The following is a 15,932-nucleotide window of genomic DNA, read 5'->3' as shown; positions in this document are numbered from 1 at the left end:
TTTATAAGTATAAAGTTCACTCAAGTTCTGCTAATATGGTGTGGTTAGTACAATATGATCTTATATAATCCATAAATATTCTCCATTCTCCAAATATTTTCTGGTTCAATACTCCTCTAACTCTTCCCGTCAGTTTTGCTAGTTGTAAATATTCTAACATGAGTATCTGCCAATCTGTGACTGTCAGTATTGTTTTGTTTTTCCACTTCCTTGCCACAAGAATTCTTGCTGCTGTGGTATTGAACAGTGGTCTTATGTCTTTTTTAATTTCTAATGGTAAAATGCCTACTGTTTTGAAAAGTTGAAATTGGAGAGATTTGCTTCCAAACGTGAAATGAATCAAATTTCTCCTCGCGTTCCTAGTTGTGGCAAGCGCCACCTGCCTAAAGGCTTCTTTCTGTACACACAAACATACACATCCGCCGTACCTGTGCAACCTGGATGTTTGTAAGCAAATTATTAGAGAGGTGTGTCTCCCCATAGGAACCAGCCCAGACCCTGCGATCATCATCTAAGGCCCTTCTTTGTGTGGCTCCTCCAAAAGAGGTCAGCAGGGTGGCAACACGAAAACAGGGCCTTTTCTGTAGTGGCTCCCATTTGTGGAATGCTCTCCTCAGGCGCCAGGTGAAAACAGTCCTCTTCAACCCGGCCTTTGGCCTGCATCCTAGATCCTTTTAAGTGTGTTTGTGGGAGGAGGTGGGGTGAGCGAGGTTATTGGTGTGTTTTGTTCTTGTTTTTATTATGTATTTTGTGTTATCTTGCATTTTATGCTGTGAACCACCCTGAGGTCTACAGATGGTGGTATACAAATATAATAATAATAATAATAATAATAATAATAATAATAATAATAATAATAATTCCTTTTCAAGATGAAATGAAGCCTGAAAACGTCACCCTCCACGTCCCTCTGCTCAGAAGCCGCTAAACATGGAACACTAATATGTTAAATATTTTGGGGGTGGGCATGTGTTTCTGAGCTTTTCAGTTTTTTAGTTTTCTTTATTTTTTTATTTATACTTTCCAAGTTTGTACATGCGATTAATTTTACAATCAATTTAACATTTCAAAATTTGACTTCCTTCCCCCTCTTTCTGCGGTTCCTTAATTTATTTATTTTTTAAATTATCTTCTGCATATCCAAATTCCTTTCACTTGCTCCTTTAATTATCTGTCGTGCATATATACCCTTGCGAAACTGCAGGTTATTACAATAATCCTGCTAGTGTTTTTATCTGCTTACAATTTATCTGTAAATATTCGATAAACCATTCCCATTCTTTTATAAAAAGTTTGATTTCTTGATTTCCTTTTCTTCCAGTAAGTTTCGCCATTTCTGCATAGTCCATGAGGGGTTTTTTTTGGCAAAAAATACAGCCTGGTCATAATGAATTGCCTCTTTTAATACCAATTTCAACCTATTAGCTAATACATTTGCAAAAGAGTTTATAATCATCATCCAACAGAGATGTGGGTCAATAATAATTTTTTAGCTGCTCAGGCTGTCTTGTTTTGGAATCAGAGTTATATGAGCATTCTTCCACTGTTTCTGAGCTTTCCAAACCCTGCTGCCTCAAACTCACATCTTCCTCTTCCCCCCAGACTGCAGGACCCGGGGCCAGTTTAGGGCCCTCTCCCAACAGTTCCGAAGCAAAAGATCTTCTGGCTTCAGCTACCCAGAAGAAAACCCTTCCAAGGCCAAGCCTGGGGATCTAAGGTGAGCTGCAGACTGGTCACTTTTTCTTCACAAATCATTTTTATTTGATTTTGTGGGAATGTTTGGAGATGCAGGAGAGGATTAGCAGAGTAACATTCTCCTTTTTAAACTCAGCGGATGCGTTTGCTCAGGCTCGCTAAAGCCTCTATAATAACAGTTCTGGTATTTCCCCCTTAAATGCAAAGGGACCCCTGACCATTAGGTCCAGTCATGGCCGACTCTGGGGTTGCGGTGCTCATCTCGCTTTATTGGCCGAGGGAGCCAGCATACAGCTTCCGGGTCATGTGGTCAGCATGACTAAGCCGCTTCTGGCGAACCAGAGCAGCGCACGGAAACGCCGTTTACCTTCCCGCCGGAGCGGTACCTATTTATCTACTTGCACTTTGACGTGCTTTCGAACTGCTACGTTGGCAGGAGCAGGGACCGAGCAACGGGAGCTCAGCCCGTTGCGGGGATTCGAACCGCCGACCTTCTAATTGGCAAGTCCTAGGCTCTGTGGTTTAACCCACAGTGCCACCCGCATCCCTGTTTCCCCCTTATTCCCTCATAAAAAATAAGACATGACACAGTCTTCTATAAAAGTATAAAAAGAGTTTACTCACTCACATTCTGTTCACAATCGGATCCCAGAAGGCAGATTTAGCTTAGAAAAGTAACATACACCTGGAAACTATCTTATAAGGAGACAGTTCCTTTGTCCTCTCTTGGCTGGAAGCCAAGAGAGCATCTTTCGCTAAGCAGATGTTGCTTCTTCAATGAAAGTAGTCACAGAGAGAGAAAGCGCTGCCCTGTGCTTTTGTCCTTACCTGCACAGGTGAGGCCACGCCCACCTCTAGTCACATGCAGAGAAAGTCTGTCCCAGCCCAGAAGGAAACAGGAAGTTTACCTGCTGGCTGGACAAACATTCCTCCCCATGTGTAAACATGTTCACTCTAGGAATGTTGTACTTGACTGCTCTTGTGTTTCACATCCCACAGATTTTAGAAATATGAATTTATAGCCATACCAAATACACATCCATGTAGAGAGATTATTCTGAATCTCAGCACTCCCCCCCCCCCAATTCTCTCCATAAGTCCTGTTGTCAACATTTTCAACTGCATATTATTTCGTAATCTATATTTTATGTCTATCCATATTGTCCATAGTATTTGTTACATTACAAGTGAGATTAAAATCCTGCTAATGTTTTCATCTGCTTACAGTGGTCTCCTAAATAAATTATAAACTTTCCCCATTCATTCTTGTCCAATTTCTTGTCTTCCTGGTCTCTGAGTTTTCCGGGCAGTTTTGCCATTTCAGCGTAGTAGTTTGCCATTCCTCTCTGGTAGGGGACTCTTTCTTCTTTCCATCTCTGGGCTAATAGCATCCGTGCTGCTATTGTTGCATACATAAAGAGTATTTTCTGTTCCTTTGGAAAGTCAGTACCTGTAATTTCCAATAGAAAGGCTTCTAGTTGTTTTTTACAAAAGTTATTTTAAACATTTTTTTCAATTCATTATATATAATTTCCCAGAAAGTCTTTCTTTTCCTTTACATTTCCAGCAGGTATTTGTACTTGTTTTATATATTTTTGCTAGTTTAAGGTAAAGGTAAAGGGACCCCTAACCATTAGGTCCAGTTGTGACCGACTCTGGGGTTGAGGTGCTCATCTCACTTTATTGGCCGAGGCAGCCGGCGTACAGCTTCCAGGTCATGTGGCCAGTATGACTTAAGCCGCTTCTGGCGAACCAGAGCAGCGCACAGAAACGCCGTTTACCTTCCCGCCGGAGCGGTACCTATTTATCTACTTGCACTTTGATGTGCTTTCGAACTGCTAGGTTGGCAGGAGCAGGGACCGAGCAATGGGAGCTCACCCCGTCGCAGGGATTCGAAACGCCGACCTTCTGATCAGCAAGTCCTAAGCTCAGTGGTTTAGACCACAGCGCCACCCGTGTCCCTTTTTTATTTTGCTAGTTTACTAGGAGTTAAATACCAGCAGTACAACTTTTCTTTCAGCGTACAACATGCCACGAATTTCAAATCCGTTTTCCATAACCTTTCCCAATCTGAAATCTGAATATTGTGCCCCAAATCCCTTTTTCTTGCTGCTGCCTAAAATGCCCAAAGTTGCACCCGCTCTAATAATTCTGTGCCATTTTCAAAGCAGGCAGGTGTTCAAGGTTTTGAACTTTTGGACCTTGTATATTGGACCCAACCAACACCTTATCGTGCTTCCTGGGACAATGGGCAGCAGGTTGGGGGACAGGGCAAGGAAAGAGAAGACAGGATTATCCTCCGGTGGAGGTTCAAAATTTGAAGAAGGCCGGTTGCACATCCTACCCAACCTCAGCATCCCTTTGCCTTGCTCATAGCAGGAGAGAGCAGTCACCTGGACACGCCCCTCAAATGAAGCCACGCCTCTTTTTTCTACCTTTCCTTGCAGGCCGGAGGAACCTTCTCAGACCCCTCCCTCAGAGGAGGACCTCGAGGCATTAGTAAACGAACTGGAAAAAACCATCTCCTCTCTTCAGAGAAAGGTAGACTTTGGCTGTGTGTCCACCAAACGTTTAAAGTGAATTCTTTTCTTCGAAGGTATGGGGTGTTAGGGAAGGGGTGGTACCTGTTATGTACTGAGTTGAATAAGATCCAAAAGGCAGCAGTCTGACTGGTCCTAGAACAATAGGATTCAGAATGCAGCAGTCTGATTGGTCCTAGAACAATAGGATTCAGAATGCAGCAGTCTGATTGGTCCTAGAACAATAGGATTCCGAATGCAGCAGTCTGATTGGTCCTAGAACAATAGGGTCCAGAATGCAGCAGTCTGATTGGTCCACAGGAGCCACCCAATCCAGCTCCAGGTGGAAGTGAATCCGCAACCTGATTGGCCTAAAGGAGAATCCCGGAATTAGCCAATCACGTGGGGCCCATTGTGTGAATAATGTATATAAAGCAGACATTCTGGGGGAACTTCCATTCCTCCTCACCACTATGAGCTGAATAAAGAGCATGAAATCCACTCTCGACTCCGAGTATATTTCAGTACCTCTGGTGTGGGCAAGCCATGCTCTTTCTGGGGCAGTTTGTTCACCTTTGGTCCTCACCCTGCACTCAGCTCTCCCATGTGGCTCCTGGAAGCTGTCGGCATGCAATGGCGGCCACATCACGGAAACAGCTTTGACTGGCCGGCTAAACCAAGTGTAGGTAGCCAATGGGTCTCAAACCCTCAGTGAGTTAGAAACTTCCCCTGCATGCAAAGACAGGCTCCAGTGGATTGAGTGGACAAGACCGAGAGTGGGTCCAGCAGTCAAGAAGTTGGTTTCTGCCAGAGGGAAGTGAGGGGCAGATGGGCATCATCAACCTGGGAAGGTAGTCGATCTAGGTACGTGAAATATACTCTGAGTCGAGAGTGGATTTCATGCTCTTTATTCAGCTCATAGTAGTGAGGAATGCCAGTTCCCCCAGAATGTCTGCTTTATATACATTATTTACACAATGGGCCCCACGTGATTGGCTAATTCTGGGATTCACCTGTAGGCCAATCAGGTTGCGGATTCGCTTCCACCTGGAGCTGGATTGGGTGGTTCCTGTGGACCAATCAGACCGCTGCATTCTGGACCCTATTGTTCTAGGACCAATCAGACTGCTGCATTCTGAATCCTATTGTTCTAGGACCAATCAGACTGCTGCCTTTTGGATCCTATTCAACTCAGTACATAACAGTAGGAGAAGGCAAATTCTGGTCCTAAACCTCCGCTGCCTGGTGGGAGATCTTTGGGTGGAGAAAAGACTGAGTAGTAAACCCTACACAAATCCCTAAGGCAGTTGGATGGTGCCTTGTATGCTGCCTCCTTCCAGCAACTCCTGCAGCCAAGCTGGTGCCAAACGTAGACCAAGAATTTCTGGAGGGCCGCAGATTGCACCCCCGTCTTTGAATGCAGTTGCTGATCCGTTAATGAGGCCTCTTGTTTCCTCCGCTGTCAGGTTAACGGCTTGGAAAGTCAACTGAGACAGCATCAAAGAAGCACCACAGCCGGATATGGCTGGCAGCAGAAGAGTGGAGCTGCCTTGAGGAAAAGATGACCCACTCTGCACGGTGAAAATCCATGCTGAAAGAGTGTGTGTGTGTGTGTGTTGTGTGTGTGTTATGGGGCAGTTGCTGAAGGCAGCTGGAGTTTCAAGAGCACCTTCTGTGGTAGCAAACCTGTGCTCTTGTGTGTTTGTCACCCCTTTCTGCCTTGCCAGGCACCTGGCTGGCCACTGGAGAAGGAATGATGGCCTAGACAGGCATTTCATAGAACCCTAGAACTGTAGAGTAAGAAGGGACCACGAGGGTCATCTAGTCCAACCCCCAGCAATGCAGAAATCTTTTGCGCAGCGTGGGGCTCAAACCCGCAACCTTGAGATTAAGAGCCTTATGCTCTACTGACTGAGCTATTCGGTCTGGTGCAGTAGGACGCTTCTCGGGCTCAGCCACCTTCCCCTGAATTTTCAGCTTTTCTTAAATGGGGAGTGTGGGGAGAATAAAAAAATATTTCCAGGGATGCAAGCAAAAGTCTCCAGGCAGAATTCTTCGCGGTTGATCAGTGAGATGTACCCCTGCTTTTCTTGAAATACAATTACGTTTAATTAACATGATTTAATATTTTGGAGGGACACAGGTGGCGCTGTGGGTTAAACCACAGAGCCTAGGACTTGCCGATCAGAAGGTCAGCGGTTCGAATCCCTGTGATGGGGTGAGCTCCCGTTGCTCAGTCCCTGCTCCTGCCAACCTAGCAGTTCGAAAGCACGTCAAAGTGCAAGTAGATAAATAGGTACCACTCCAGCGGGCAGGTAAATGGTGTTTCCGTGTGCTGCTCTGGTTTGCCAGAAGCAGCTTAGTCATGCTGGCCACATGACCCGGAAGCTGTACGCCGGCTCCCTTGGCCAGTAAAGCGAGATGAGCGCCGCAACCCCAGAGTCGGTCATGACTGGACCTAATGGTCAGGGGTCCCTTTACCTTTACTAATATTTTGGAGCTCACCCAAATTAACTGCAGCAACATATTTAGGTGTCCTGTGGGTCTCCCAGGGCAAAAGGTTCTGGCTGTCAGCTTCAGCAGAGCGGGAACCTGCACAAATGTAGGTTTCCCCTTCCTGCAAGGACCCAGCCCTTTGCTCCACAACCAGGACTTAATGTGCCACCTTGAAAAAACTCCCTGCCTTCAGTTTTAATCCACCTCTGCCCTGTTTTGTCCTCCTCAGGCTGCTTCACGAACTGTCATCAAGATGCACTAGCTGTTCCCCCCCAAGAAAAGCCCATTTTCCTTCAACTGAGACCCTCAGTGTCAGCATCATTACGACCAAGGGTTTGTCGAAATCTGGTCATGCCTCTCCGAACTACTGCACTTCTCTGAACCCCTCGCCCACTGCACTGATAAGTCACAGACTCCCCAGATCTCCATACTTCTCCTTGCCTCATCAAGGAATGACTTATTCTTGGCTTCTACGCTGTCCAGAGCAGTTTCCTCCTGGAATCCCCTAGGGCATCGCTTCCTCTCTTTAAAGCACTTGGCTAAGAATGGTGAACGCTGCTTTAGAATAAATCCCGTCACCCCGGGGAAGCTCTCCTTCCCATATTTTTGCAAGCCATCCTGCCCAATTCGATCTTTCGCAGAGGCGCAGTCCCAAAGAGCAGTCTTCAAAGACCCACCTGGGGCCCGAGCAAAGCCAACGTTTGCTGAGCACACGTGCTGGTGGCAGGGGAAGAAATCCGAATCGCTGAGCAACTGATGAACCGAGAAGAGCTTTTGACAGCAGGCCGCGGCATCCAACAAGAAGGGGCACGTCTGTCAGAAACAGCCCCCTGCCATGCCAGGTGCAAAGCCAGTCGTGTTGAAAAGCATAGCCCGGAAAAGGTGGGCTGAACTCTCCCTTAGGCTCCTTCTTCTCAACAATCGCTCCAAAGCTACGGGTGAAATTTTGAAAGAAACGCCCCAACCGGGTGGAAACCCGCTTGGATACTTGAGCCGATGCTGAACTTGCTTCTCCTTGGGCTACATTCCAACACCTGCTTCTGCCCTTTTTGACAAAAGACACTTCCACCACCACCCCCAAACTTCCGGGAGGCTTTTAGTCGGCTGGCGCATGGAAAGCACATTGCCAATGGTGTGGTGAGCAGGATTCTCATTAGCAAAGCACCCCCGCAGACTGTTCTTTGATGCAGATCTGGTTTCCGTTCAGGTGCCCGGTAACCTGCCCAAACAATCTCAGGGCGCTTCCAGACTGTTGCTGTTTCATTCACAAACTGGCAAGTTCAGGTTGAGTAATCAAAGTTGATTGAGAGCTCTGGCACAACATAGGAAGCTGCCATAGACCATTGGTCCCTGTAAATCTGTGCTCACTGGCAGTGGCTCTCCAGTTTTGGGGTAGGAATCTCTCTCACCCCTGCCTGGAGGTGCCCCTTGCAACTCTACAGTTCTATGATTCTATGTACCGGAAGGCGAGGGATAACGCTGGCTTTGCGTCGACGCCATCTAACCTCCCCACAAGCAAACAGGAGCAAATGCGTATTAAGCAGCCAACATTGTCTCATCTCCCCGGAGTGAAAGAGCATTAAATAGCCAACATCAGACAGAAAGGTGCCAACACACAACATCTGAGCTGTGGACACAGTCCTGTTCACCCTGCTGCACATGACACTGGCAGCAATCCCCTTCCGCCATTCTTTATGAAATACTGCATTTTGCTGACTTTAGGGTTGAGATATTTTGGCGAGCAAAAAAGAGGATGCTAGGACAACCCTTATTTTAAATACCCCTACTACAGTGGTACCTCGGGTTACACACGCTTCAGGTTACATACGCTTCATGTTACAGACTCTGCTAACCCAGAAATAGTACCTCGGGTTAAGAACTTTGCTTCAGGATGAGAACAGAAATTGTGCTCCAGCGGTGCGGCAGCAGCAGGAGGCCCCATTAGCTAAAGTGGTGCTTCAGGTTAAGAACGGACCTCCAGAACAAATTAAGTACTTAAACCGAGGTACCACTGTATATCTAGGCTACAGAAGCTGTGATATATTGCTGAGGGGGGCAGGAGAAGGGAAGAGGAAAGCAAATCTTCAACCACCAGTTATGTCTATGTCTCATCCAGAAAGTATAGCCTGAGACATTTTGGCAAATTTTAAAAAAATCTACCCGGACAGAAATTTTGCCTCTGAAAAAGAGGATGTGTCCTGGAAAAAGAGGACACATGGCAACCCTAAACTTCTACCCCCCCAACCACCTTTGATCCAAATTGAGATAAAGAAGCAACCCAGCTGCATTTAATCCAATAATGTGTACAGAGCCTTGGTCTAATCTCTCTGCAAACAAGTCAGGATGAATGCTCAATAAACAGGTCGCCTGGAAGAGCCCTCAGCCTGCCCTGGCCTGCTGCAGACGGGTGGTGATTAGGAAACCTGAGTCGAAAGCACATGGAAGCAGGGACCGATTTCCCCCTACCCACCTGCTGCATCATTCCCCGTCCTATAGGAACATGAGCAAGTTGCCTTCTTCTGTCTTAGCACCTGCAAACAATGCGCAAACGTAGGGATTCCCTGGGTCAACATCCTAAGCCCATGCTGACGCTACAGAGTTAAACCACGAAGCTGTCATAGTTTACCAGAAATAATTCTGGGCATTTCAGGTCTGCCTGGGAGCTAGGGCTCTCTAGGCACCATCTCAGAAATATCCTGGGTAGGCAAACTAAGGCCCAGGGGCCGGATCCAGCCCAATCGCCTTCTAAACCTGGCCTGCAGACGGTCAGCGTGTTTTTACATGAGTAGAATGTGTGCTTTTAGTTAAAATGCATCTCTGGGTTATTTGTGGGGCATAGGAATTCGTTCATTTCTTTTTTTCAAAATATAGTCCAGCCCCCCACAAGGTCTGAGGGACAGTGGACCGGCCCCCTGCTGAAAAAGTTTGCTGACCCCTGCTCTCTGAGATGGCTGTGGAGAAGCCATAACTGTGGCATTGTGCCATGGAAGCTATCTAAGAGGCAGGATCCTGCTAGGTGGCCCAGAGGCAATGCAGAGACCCTGCCCACAGCCATCCCTGGTTGGGCTCAAACCACCAACCTTCTGGTTAGCTACAATACACGCTAACCTAAGGTTACCAGATGTCCCCATTTCCCAGGGACAGTCCCCGGATTGACAAATCAGTCCCCTGACAAAATGCTGTCATTCCTATTGAAGTTGAAAAGTGTCCCCGGATTCACTGAAAAATATCTGGTAAACTTACACTAACCCCTTGTGCCACTTTGCTGCTGAAGCTCCAACCAGTGCGACGTCTCCTCTGTATTTATTGCAATTGCGAGTTTAGTCTGAAGCTTATCCTGGAAATACAAAACCAGGGTTTGACCTGGACTTGCGGTGCTCTGTCTATTTTGAGGTGCTATTTTAAAAAATGGTGCTATGCTCCATCCACTGTGTTAGTTTATGATGCTCCATGTAATTATTGGGTTCAGGTTGACTTTGACTCTTCGGCTAAAAGGGATTGCAAGCAGTGCTAAAAGCATTGAGATTCTTTATTACTGATTTGTCCTTTCCCGGTTACCTTAACGTGTTCCTACTGTCTTCATTCCCCTACAATTCGAGACTTATGAGAGGAACAAGGGAGGCGTTCGTGGTGAGATCCGGCACCTCTTTTCCAAGAAAAATACCGTATTTTTTGCTCTATAGGACGCACCAGACCATAGGACGCACTGGACCATAAGAGGGGGAGAACAGGAAAAAAAAAATCTCCCCCTCTCTGCTCAGCGCCCCTTCAGCGAAGCGGCAGGAGAAATGGAGCCCCTTCCATTTCTCCTCCCACTTCACTGAAGGGGCGCTGCGCAGAGAGGGAAAACTGTGCAGCGCCTCTCCAGCGAAGCGAAGCCTGGAGAGCAAGAGGGATCGGTGTGCACTGACCCCTCTTGCTCTCCAGGCGGCTATCCGCAAGCCTTCAGAGCGCAGCGGGAACTCCTGCTGTGCTCCGAAGGCTTGCAGATAGCTGCCTGAACCCCCCTGCCTGAAGTCCCCTGCCTGAAGCAAACTCCCGCTGCACTCCGGGGGCTTCCGGCGGCTTCAGCGAAAGCAATGCGTTGCTATCGCTGAAGCCAAGGAGCCTGTATTCGCTCCATAAGACGTACACACATTTCCCCTTAATTTTTGAAGGGGGGAAAAGTGCGTCTTATAGAGTGAAAAATACGGTAGCCCTTGTGTTAAGTATTCCTCGATTCTTGCACATGGGCACAAATTCTGGCATTTCCAGAGACACTGCCAGCAGGGGGTGCTATGGAGGTGGATCCTATCCACAAATTCTAGTTTCTTCTGAGCGGCTGGACGGTGTCAAGAGGAACTGGGTGATCTTGGAACCACAGTCCATTTCCTGTTGCATCTCTGATACTGCTGCTTCTAGTATGCGATCACTTCCTGTTAGAGAGCAGGAAGAATAGGATTGTGCCAGGCAAAATACCAGGTGCACCTTCCTCCCAGGAGAGAGATGGCCCAAGCCGTGGAGATATCTCACTACTCTGCACATAATTATTTGTTAGATGCAACACGTGCATGGTTTTTTTTTTGCTTGTGCCAAGGTTTCAAACCGAGAAACCCGTAGGTGTAATTTGTTTAGCTTAGCAATGCAGTGCCTCTCTGATTCCGCCCTCCAGTTTCCTTCAGCCAGAAACCCAAAGTTGGACCGCGGGAAGGTGATCGACAAGAAAAGCTTTCAAAAAATTCTGGATTTCTACATTATTGGAAATAAAACTATATGTGGAGGAAAATAGATTTCTCTGTGTGGTGTCTCTGTGTGTGCTTTAAGCAAATTTCTCGCAGCCTTCTCCTTAAAAGGATCTAAAATTTTAAAAATTCCTTCCAGTAGCACCTTAGAGACCAACTAAGTTTGTCATTGGTATGAGCTTTTGTGTGCATGCGCAGTTCTATCGGAAGAAGTGCGCATGCACACGAAAGCTCATACCAATGACAAACTTAGTTGGTCTCTAAGGTGCTACTGGAAGGAATTTTTTTATTTTGTTTTGACTACGGCAGACCAACACGGCTACCTACCTGTAACTTAAAAGGATCCGCTATAGTTTTACAGAGCAAAGCTGTGAAATGCACGCTCAGATGGATCGGTGGTTTACGCACACACCCAATCCTCAGATTATAAACAGACGTCGAACAAGAGGCATGGGCAAGGTCTGCAAAAACTCTCTCCCACCATGAGATTGGGTCCTCTAATAGGTGAACATCGGAACATAAGACGACCCTTACTGAATTGTGCCTTTGGCCCATCTAGTCCAGGATCGTGTTCTCACAATGACCAACACGCAAGCAGGATTCGACCATAAGAACCTCCTGAAACCTCTGAGCATGGTGGCAGGAGCATAGACCACTTGCCCTCTTCTCCATGGATTTGTCCAGTCTTCTTTTAAAGCCAAACAAGTTGATGACCTGTGGCAGTGAGTTCCATAGATTTCACTATGCCCTGTGAAAAGAAGTTCTTTCTTTTATCCATCCTGATATTTTGAGTGGTATCAGGGGGTAGTTAGAAGCCATAGCCAACAAAAATGGACCATTGGCAGTAGAAGCATGGTTCATTTTTGTTGGCTTAGGCCAGGCTTCCTCAACCTCAGCCCTCCAGATGTTTTTGGCCTACAATTCCCATGATCCCTAGCTAGCAGGACCAGTGGTCAGGGGTGATGGGAATTGTAGTCTCAAAACATCTGGAGAGCCAAGGTTGAGTAAGCCCGGCTTAGGCCAACTTTCCTCATAGAAAGCCCCTGTGGCACAATTGCTGCTGAGTGGGCATCTATAGGATGGCACTATCAGCTTATTAGGGAGTAAATCCCATTGAACGCAATGTAACTTCTGCGTAATGGAAAGCTCACATGACATTTGGAAGTGTGACCTAAGTACACAGTGGGGGGCGGGAATGCATATTGCTCAGATCTTATATGTTCCAATGTGTGTACGCTCACACTGCATCATGGGCTTTACAGTCTCCGACGGACTCCAAAGCCCATGATGCAGTGTGACAGGAGCCAAAGCACGCAAGCATAAAAGCATCTAGAATTTGTATAACAGAATATTCTGCACACTTCATCCATGGCCCCCCTCATAGTTCTTTTGAGATGCTGTCCATTTGTGCACAGGTACGCATACCTGGAGACTATGTTTAGGGCATGTAGTATAATACGATCACACTGACAAAAATTAGAGTGGACGGGATGTGTGATAACACTTAAGATACTGTTTATTTCTCTTCTGGCCAAGCTTCTTAGAATTTGCAGAATTCGAGTTTGCCCTCAAATTCTGCTTTGAAAATGACGCAGCTGGCGCCATGCCAAAGAGAAGTGAATTTAAACACACTCTGCCCAACACTGTGGAAATGAGTGCTAATTTGAGCGCAGCTCAGAGCATGAGCAGAGCCGGTAATTAAGTGAGTTCCAGCTGCAACTGCCCTCAACGGATGTGTTGGCAGGCCTGAACCCATGACTTGGGCTTGCAGCGAACAAGTTACACCAGATTCTCAGGTCTCACTTTTGGGCGTTCCCAAGAGCCTAGAACACACTCAGATGTTCCAGTGCCAAGCCGGCATCTCATATTGCTTCTTATCGGTTTGGGGAGCAGGGGAGCTCACGGCGTCCCTGGATACAGGCAGCCGATGAAGAAGAGGGCAGCGATGAAGGCTGTGTCACCTTTGAGAAGCCCTTTGGAATAGCAAAGCTAAACCCTCCTTGAAAAATTCTGCAGAAAAAGGAAGGGGATGGACCAGTTCCTCAGGAAACACTTTGCTTTCCTCACTACCTTCTGGAACAAATTTTTGCCCCACAGGGTTTCCAACAGCTGTCCTTTGGAGTTCTGGGAGCCGGTCTCCGGATCCCTACACCCCACACTGGATCCCGACCCTGAAGAACCCGCTTTCTCCCTCTTTGGGGTGCTCTACGACTTCACAGCCAGGAGTGCAGATGAGCTGAGTGTCAACAGAGGAGAGAAACTTTGCGTCCTCAAAGAAGAGGGAGGGTATGTCTTAGCAAGGCGGCTCTCGGGGGACCCAGTAATGGGCTACGTGCCGGCCAACTACATCAGCAAGCTCAGCCAGGAACCGTCTGCGCAGCAGCCGTGAGTATCCGAGTCTTTGGGGGGTGCCAGCCGAGTCTTTGCGGGTTCTGTGCAACATGGTTTGGGGGAGTGTGGGCTTTTTTGGAGGGGTGAGGAAGAAGCAACAAGAACAGGAGAAAGTATCTTACCCAAACATCTCCAGAAGGGAACCTTCACTAGTATAAATAGTACAGTGGGTCAGTTCATCTGGCTGTTAACCCGAAGGTTGGTGGTTCGAGCCCACCCAAGGGCGGCAGTGGGCAAGATTCTTGCGTTGTGGGAATGGGCTACATGACACAGCTGTATGTGTGATTCTAAAATTTTGTGAGCTGTTGGGTGTGAAAAGAGTTAACAGATCAAGCAACATTCCTAAAAATTTACCACTTTCCCCCCAAAATAAATAATGTAGCTATGTATACTAGTTTTGCTGATTTGCATCTGTGTGTTCTTAATTGTTTTAAGCACATCACTTTGATTTTTAAAAAAGCTGTTTATTGTTATTTTTTTATTTAAAGATAAGGAATAGATCTATAGCAACCAAATTTGATAAACATATCGCGGTTGACATGTGTCTAATGCAGAAGACAGACAGGAGACCCTCTTTTTATTCTTGATTGGCGGGTCGGCCTGAAAGCATCTTGGTTATGATTGGTCTGATTTCTAAATAATAACTATGGCTAGCCAAATGACTACCAAAGGATGGGAATGTGTCTAGGGAAAGATTTGCTGACTGGTTGTTGCTCCCCTTTGTGTGTCCACATTCAGTCTCGTCTCTTTGCTTCGCAGTTTGCCAAATAGGAAAATGTTTGCCCCTAGTGTGAGGTGGTTTGGTTGCTGCTTATGCAAATAGGTCTGAGATGAGAGGGGGGACTGGCCAGTGCTGCTGTCACAAAGCCACCAATTTCCTCATAAACCGGAGGAACCCAGTGCTATTCTCCAATGCAGTTCCTAGGCAGAAGGAAGTTTGGGAAGTGAAGGCAGATGGACTTGTGGGACCCTTTTTAGACATGACTTTCTGTTACCTCACATCTTCCAAGGCTGGGACATTTATACTGAAAGTAAGTGCAAGCCACAGTGAAACCCAGGTTCAAATAATGCACCATCTCTCTCTTTTTTATTGACATTTGTATTAAATTTCAGAAATTTTAACAAATTAACTTCAACTTTCATACATATTTCTCTTAACGGTTTGACTTCCCACCCTTACCTCCATGATGTTTCTACTTGCACCCTTTTTCCTGCTGCGTTACGCACCATCTTTATGGTATATCTCATACTTATTTCCTCTCTTACAATTGCTGTCAGTTCTTTTCCGCTACTTAAATTACAACTTAATCTGGCTATAATACTCCCTCAGATAACCCAAAGGGGGTCTCCACTCTAGTTCATAATTTTGATATCTTACCCTTGCTGTCAATTTCAACATTTCTGCATAGTCCATTAGAGCCAAATTCTTCCTTGGATGGAACTTCTCCCTGTTTCCATTTTCTGTTGTTGTTGTGTACATAAATAGCTTAATCATCCTCTTTGTGGGACACCCGTCCCTATTACCATTAGAAGGAAAGCTTCACGTTTTTTGGTAGCAACCAATTTTAACATTGTCTTCATTTCATTGCGTGCCATTTCCCCCAAACCCTTCGCTTTTTCACACATCCACCACATATTTAAAAAAGACCCTTAGGTATGTTAACATTTCCAACATTTACCAGACATGGTTTTACAGATCTTGGCATTTTATGTGGCGTTAAGTACCACCTGCATATCATTTTCATATTGTTTTAACATGTAGCAGGCAATCAATAATTCTCCATCTCTGAGCCTAACACCAGAAGGATTCGGATGCTGCGCCGTCAATCCCGCACACATACTAGAAAGTGCTGTGCAAATTATCCCGTAGATCAAAGCTGTGTTGTTGTGGCTCCTAGATTTGACACACCTGTTTCCAGTCCTGCCTTTCCTCTCACCCGGCAGGTGAAATTAGGGCTTTTGCACAGAGGGACAGTATTTGGGTTCCATGGTTGGTGGGCTGGTGGGCCGCTAGATGAATCCAACAGGAGGCGGCAAGAACTCATCCTGGCTCATAAGTAGCATTTGCCAGAGAGACCATCACTAGAACCTTTGAGCTCCTTGGGTTGTG

General features: G+C 46.5%; 2 protein-coding genes across 2 annotated transcripts in view; both read left to right on the top strand.

The window, feature by feature from the left end:
- Positions 1–8,508, top strand: part of LOC310764436 (peroxidasin homolog) — a 74,783-nt gene extending 66,275 nt beyond the window's left edge. The window contains exons 21-24 of the mRNA XM_083618338.1: positions 1,603–1,717; positions 4,143–4,236; positions 5,681–5,792; positions 6,940–8,508. Coding sequence (XP_083474464.1) covers positions 1,603–1,717; positions 4,143–4,236; positions 5,681–5,779 — 308 coding nt within the window. The 3' untranslated portion in view covers positions 5,780–5,792; positions 6,940–8,508. The remainder of the gene's footprint in view (positions 1–1,602; positions 1,718–4,142; positions 4,237–5,680; positions 5,793–6,939) is intronic.
- Positions 8,509–13,257: 4,749 nt separating this feature from the next.
- The window catches only part of SRMS (src-related kinase lacking C-terminal regulatory tyrosine and N-terminal myristylation sites), a 42,964-nt gene continuing 40,289 nt past the window's right edge, over positions 13,258–15,932 (top strand). Inside the window, exon 1 of the mRNA XM_083618851.1 lies at positions 13,258–13,816. Within this exon, the coding sequence (XP_083474977.1) occupies positions 13,461–13,816 (356 nt within the window). The 5' untranslated portion in view covers positions 13,258–13,460. The remainder of the gene's footprint in view (positions 13,817–15,932) is intronic.

The sequence above is a fragment of the Podarcis filfolensis genome (assembly GCF_964270895.1).
Source record: "Podarcis filfolensis genome assembly, chromosome: 6".
NCBI lineage: Eukaryota > Metazoa > Chordata > Lepidosauria > Squamata > Lacertidae > Podarcis > Podarcis filfolensis.
This window is presented reverse-complemented; position numbering and strand designations above follow the sequence as displayed.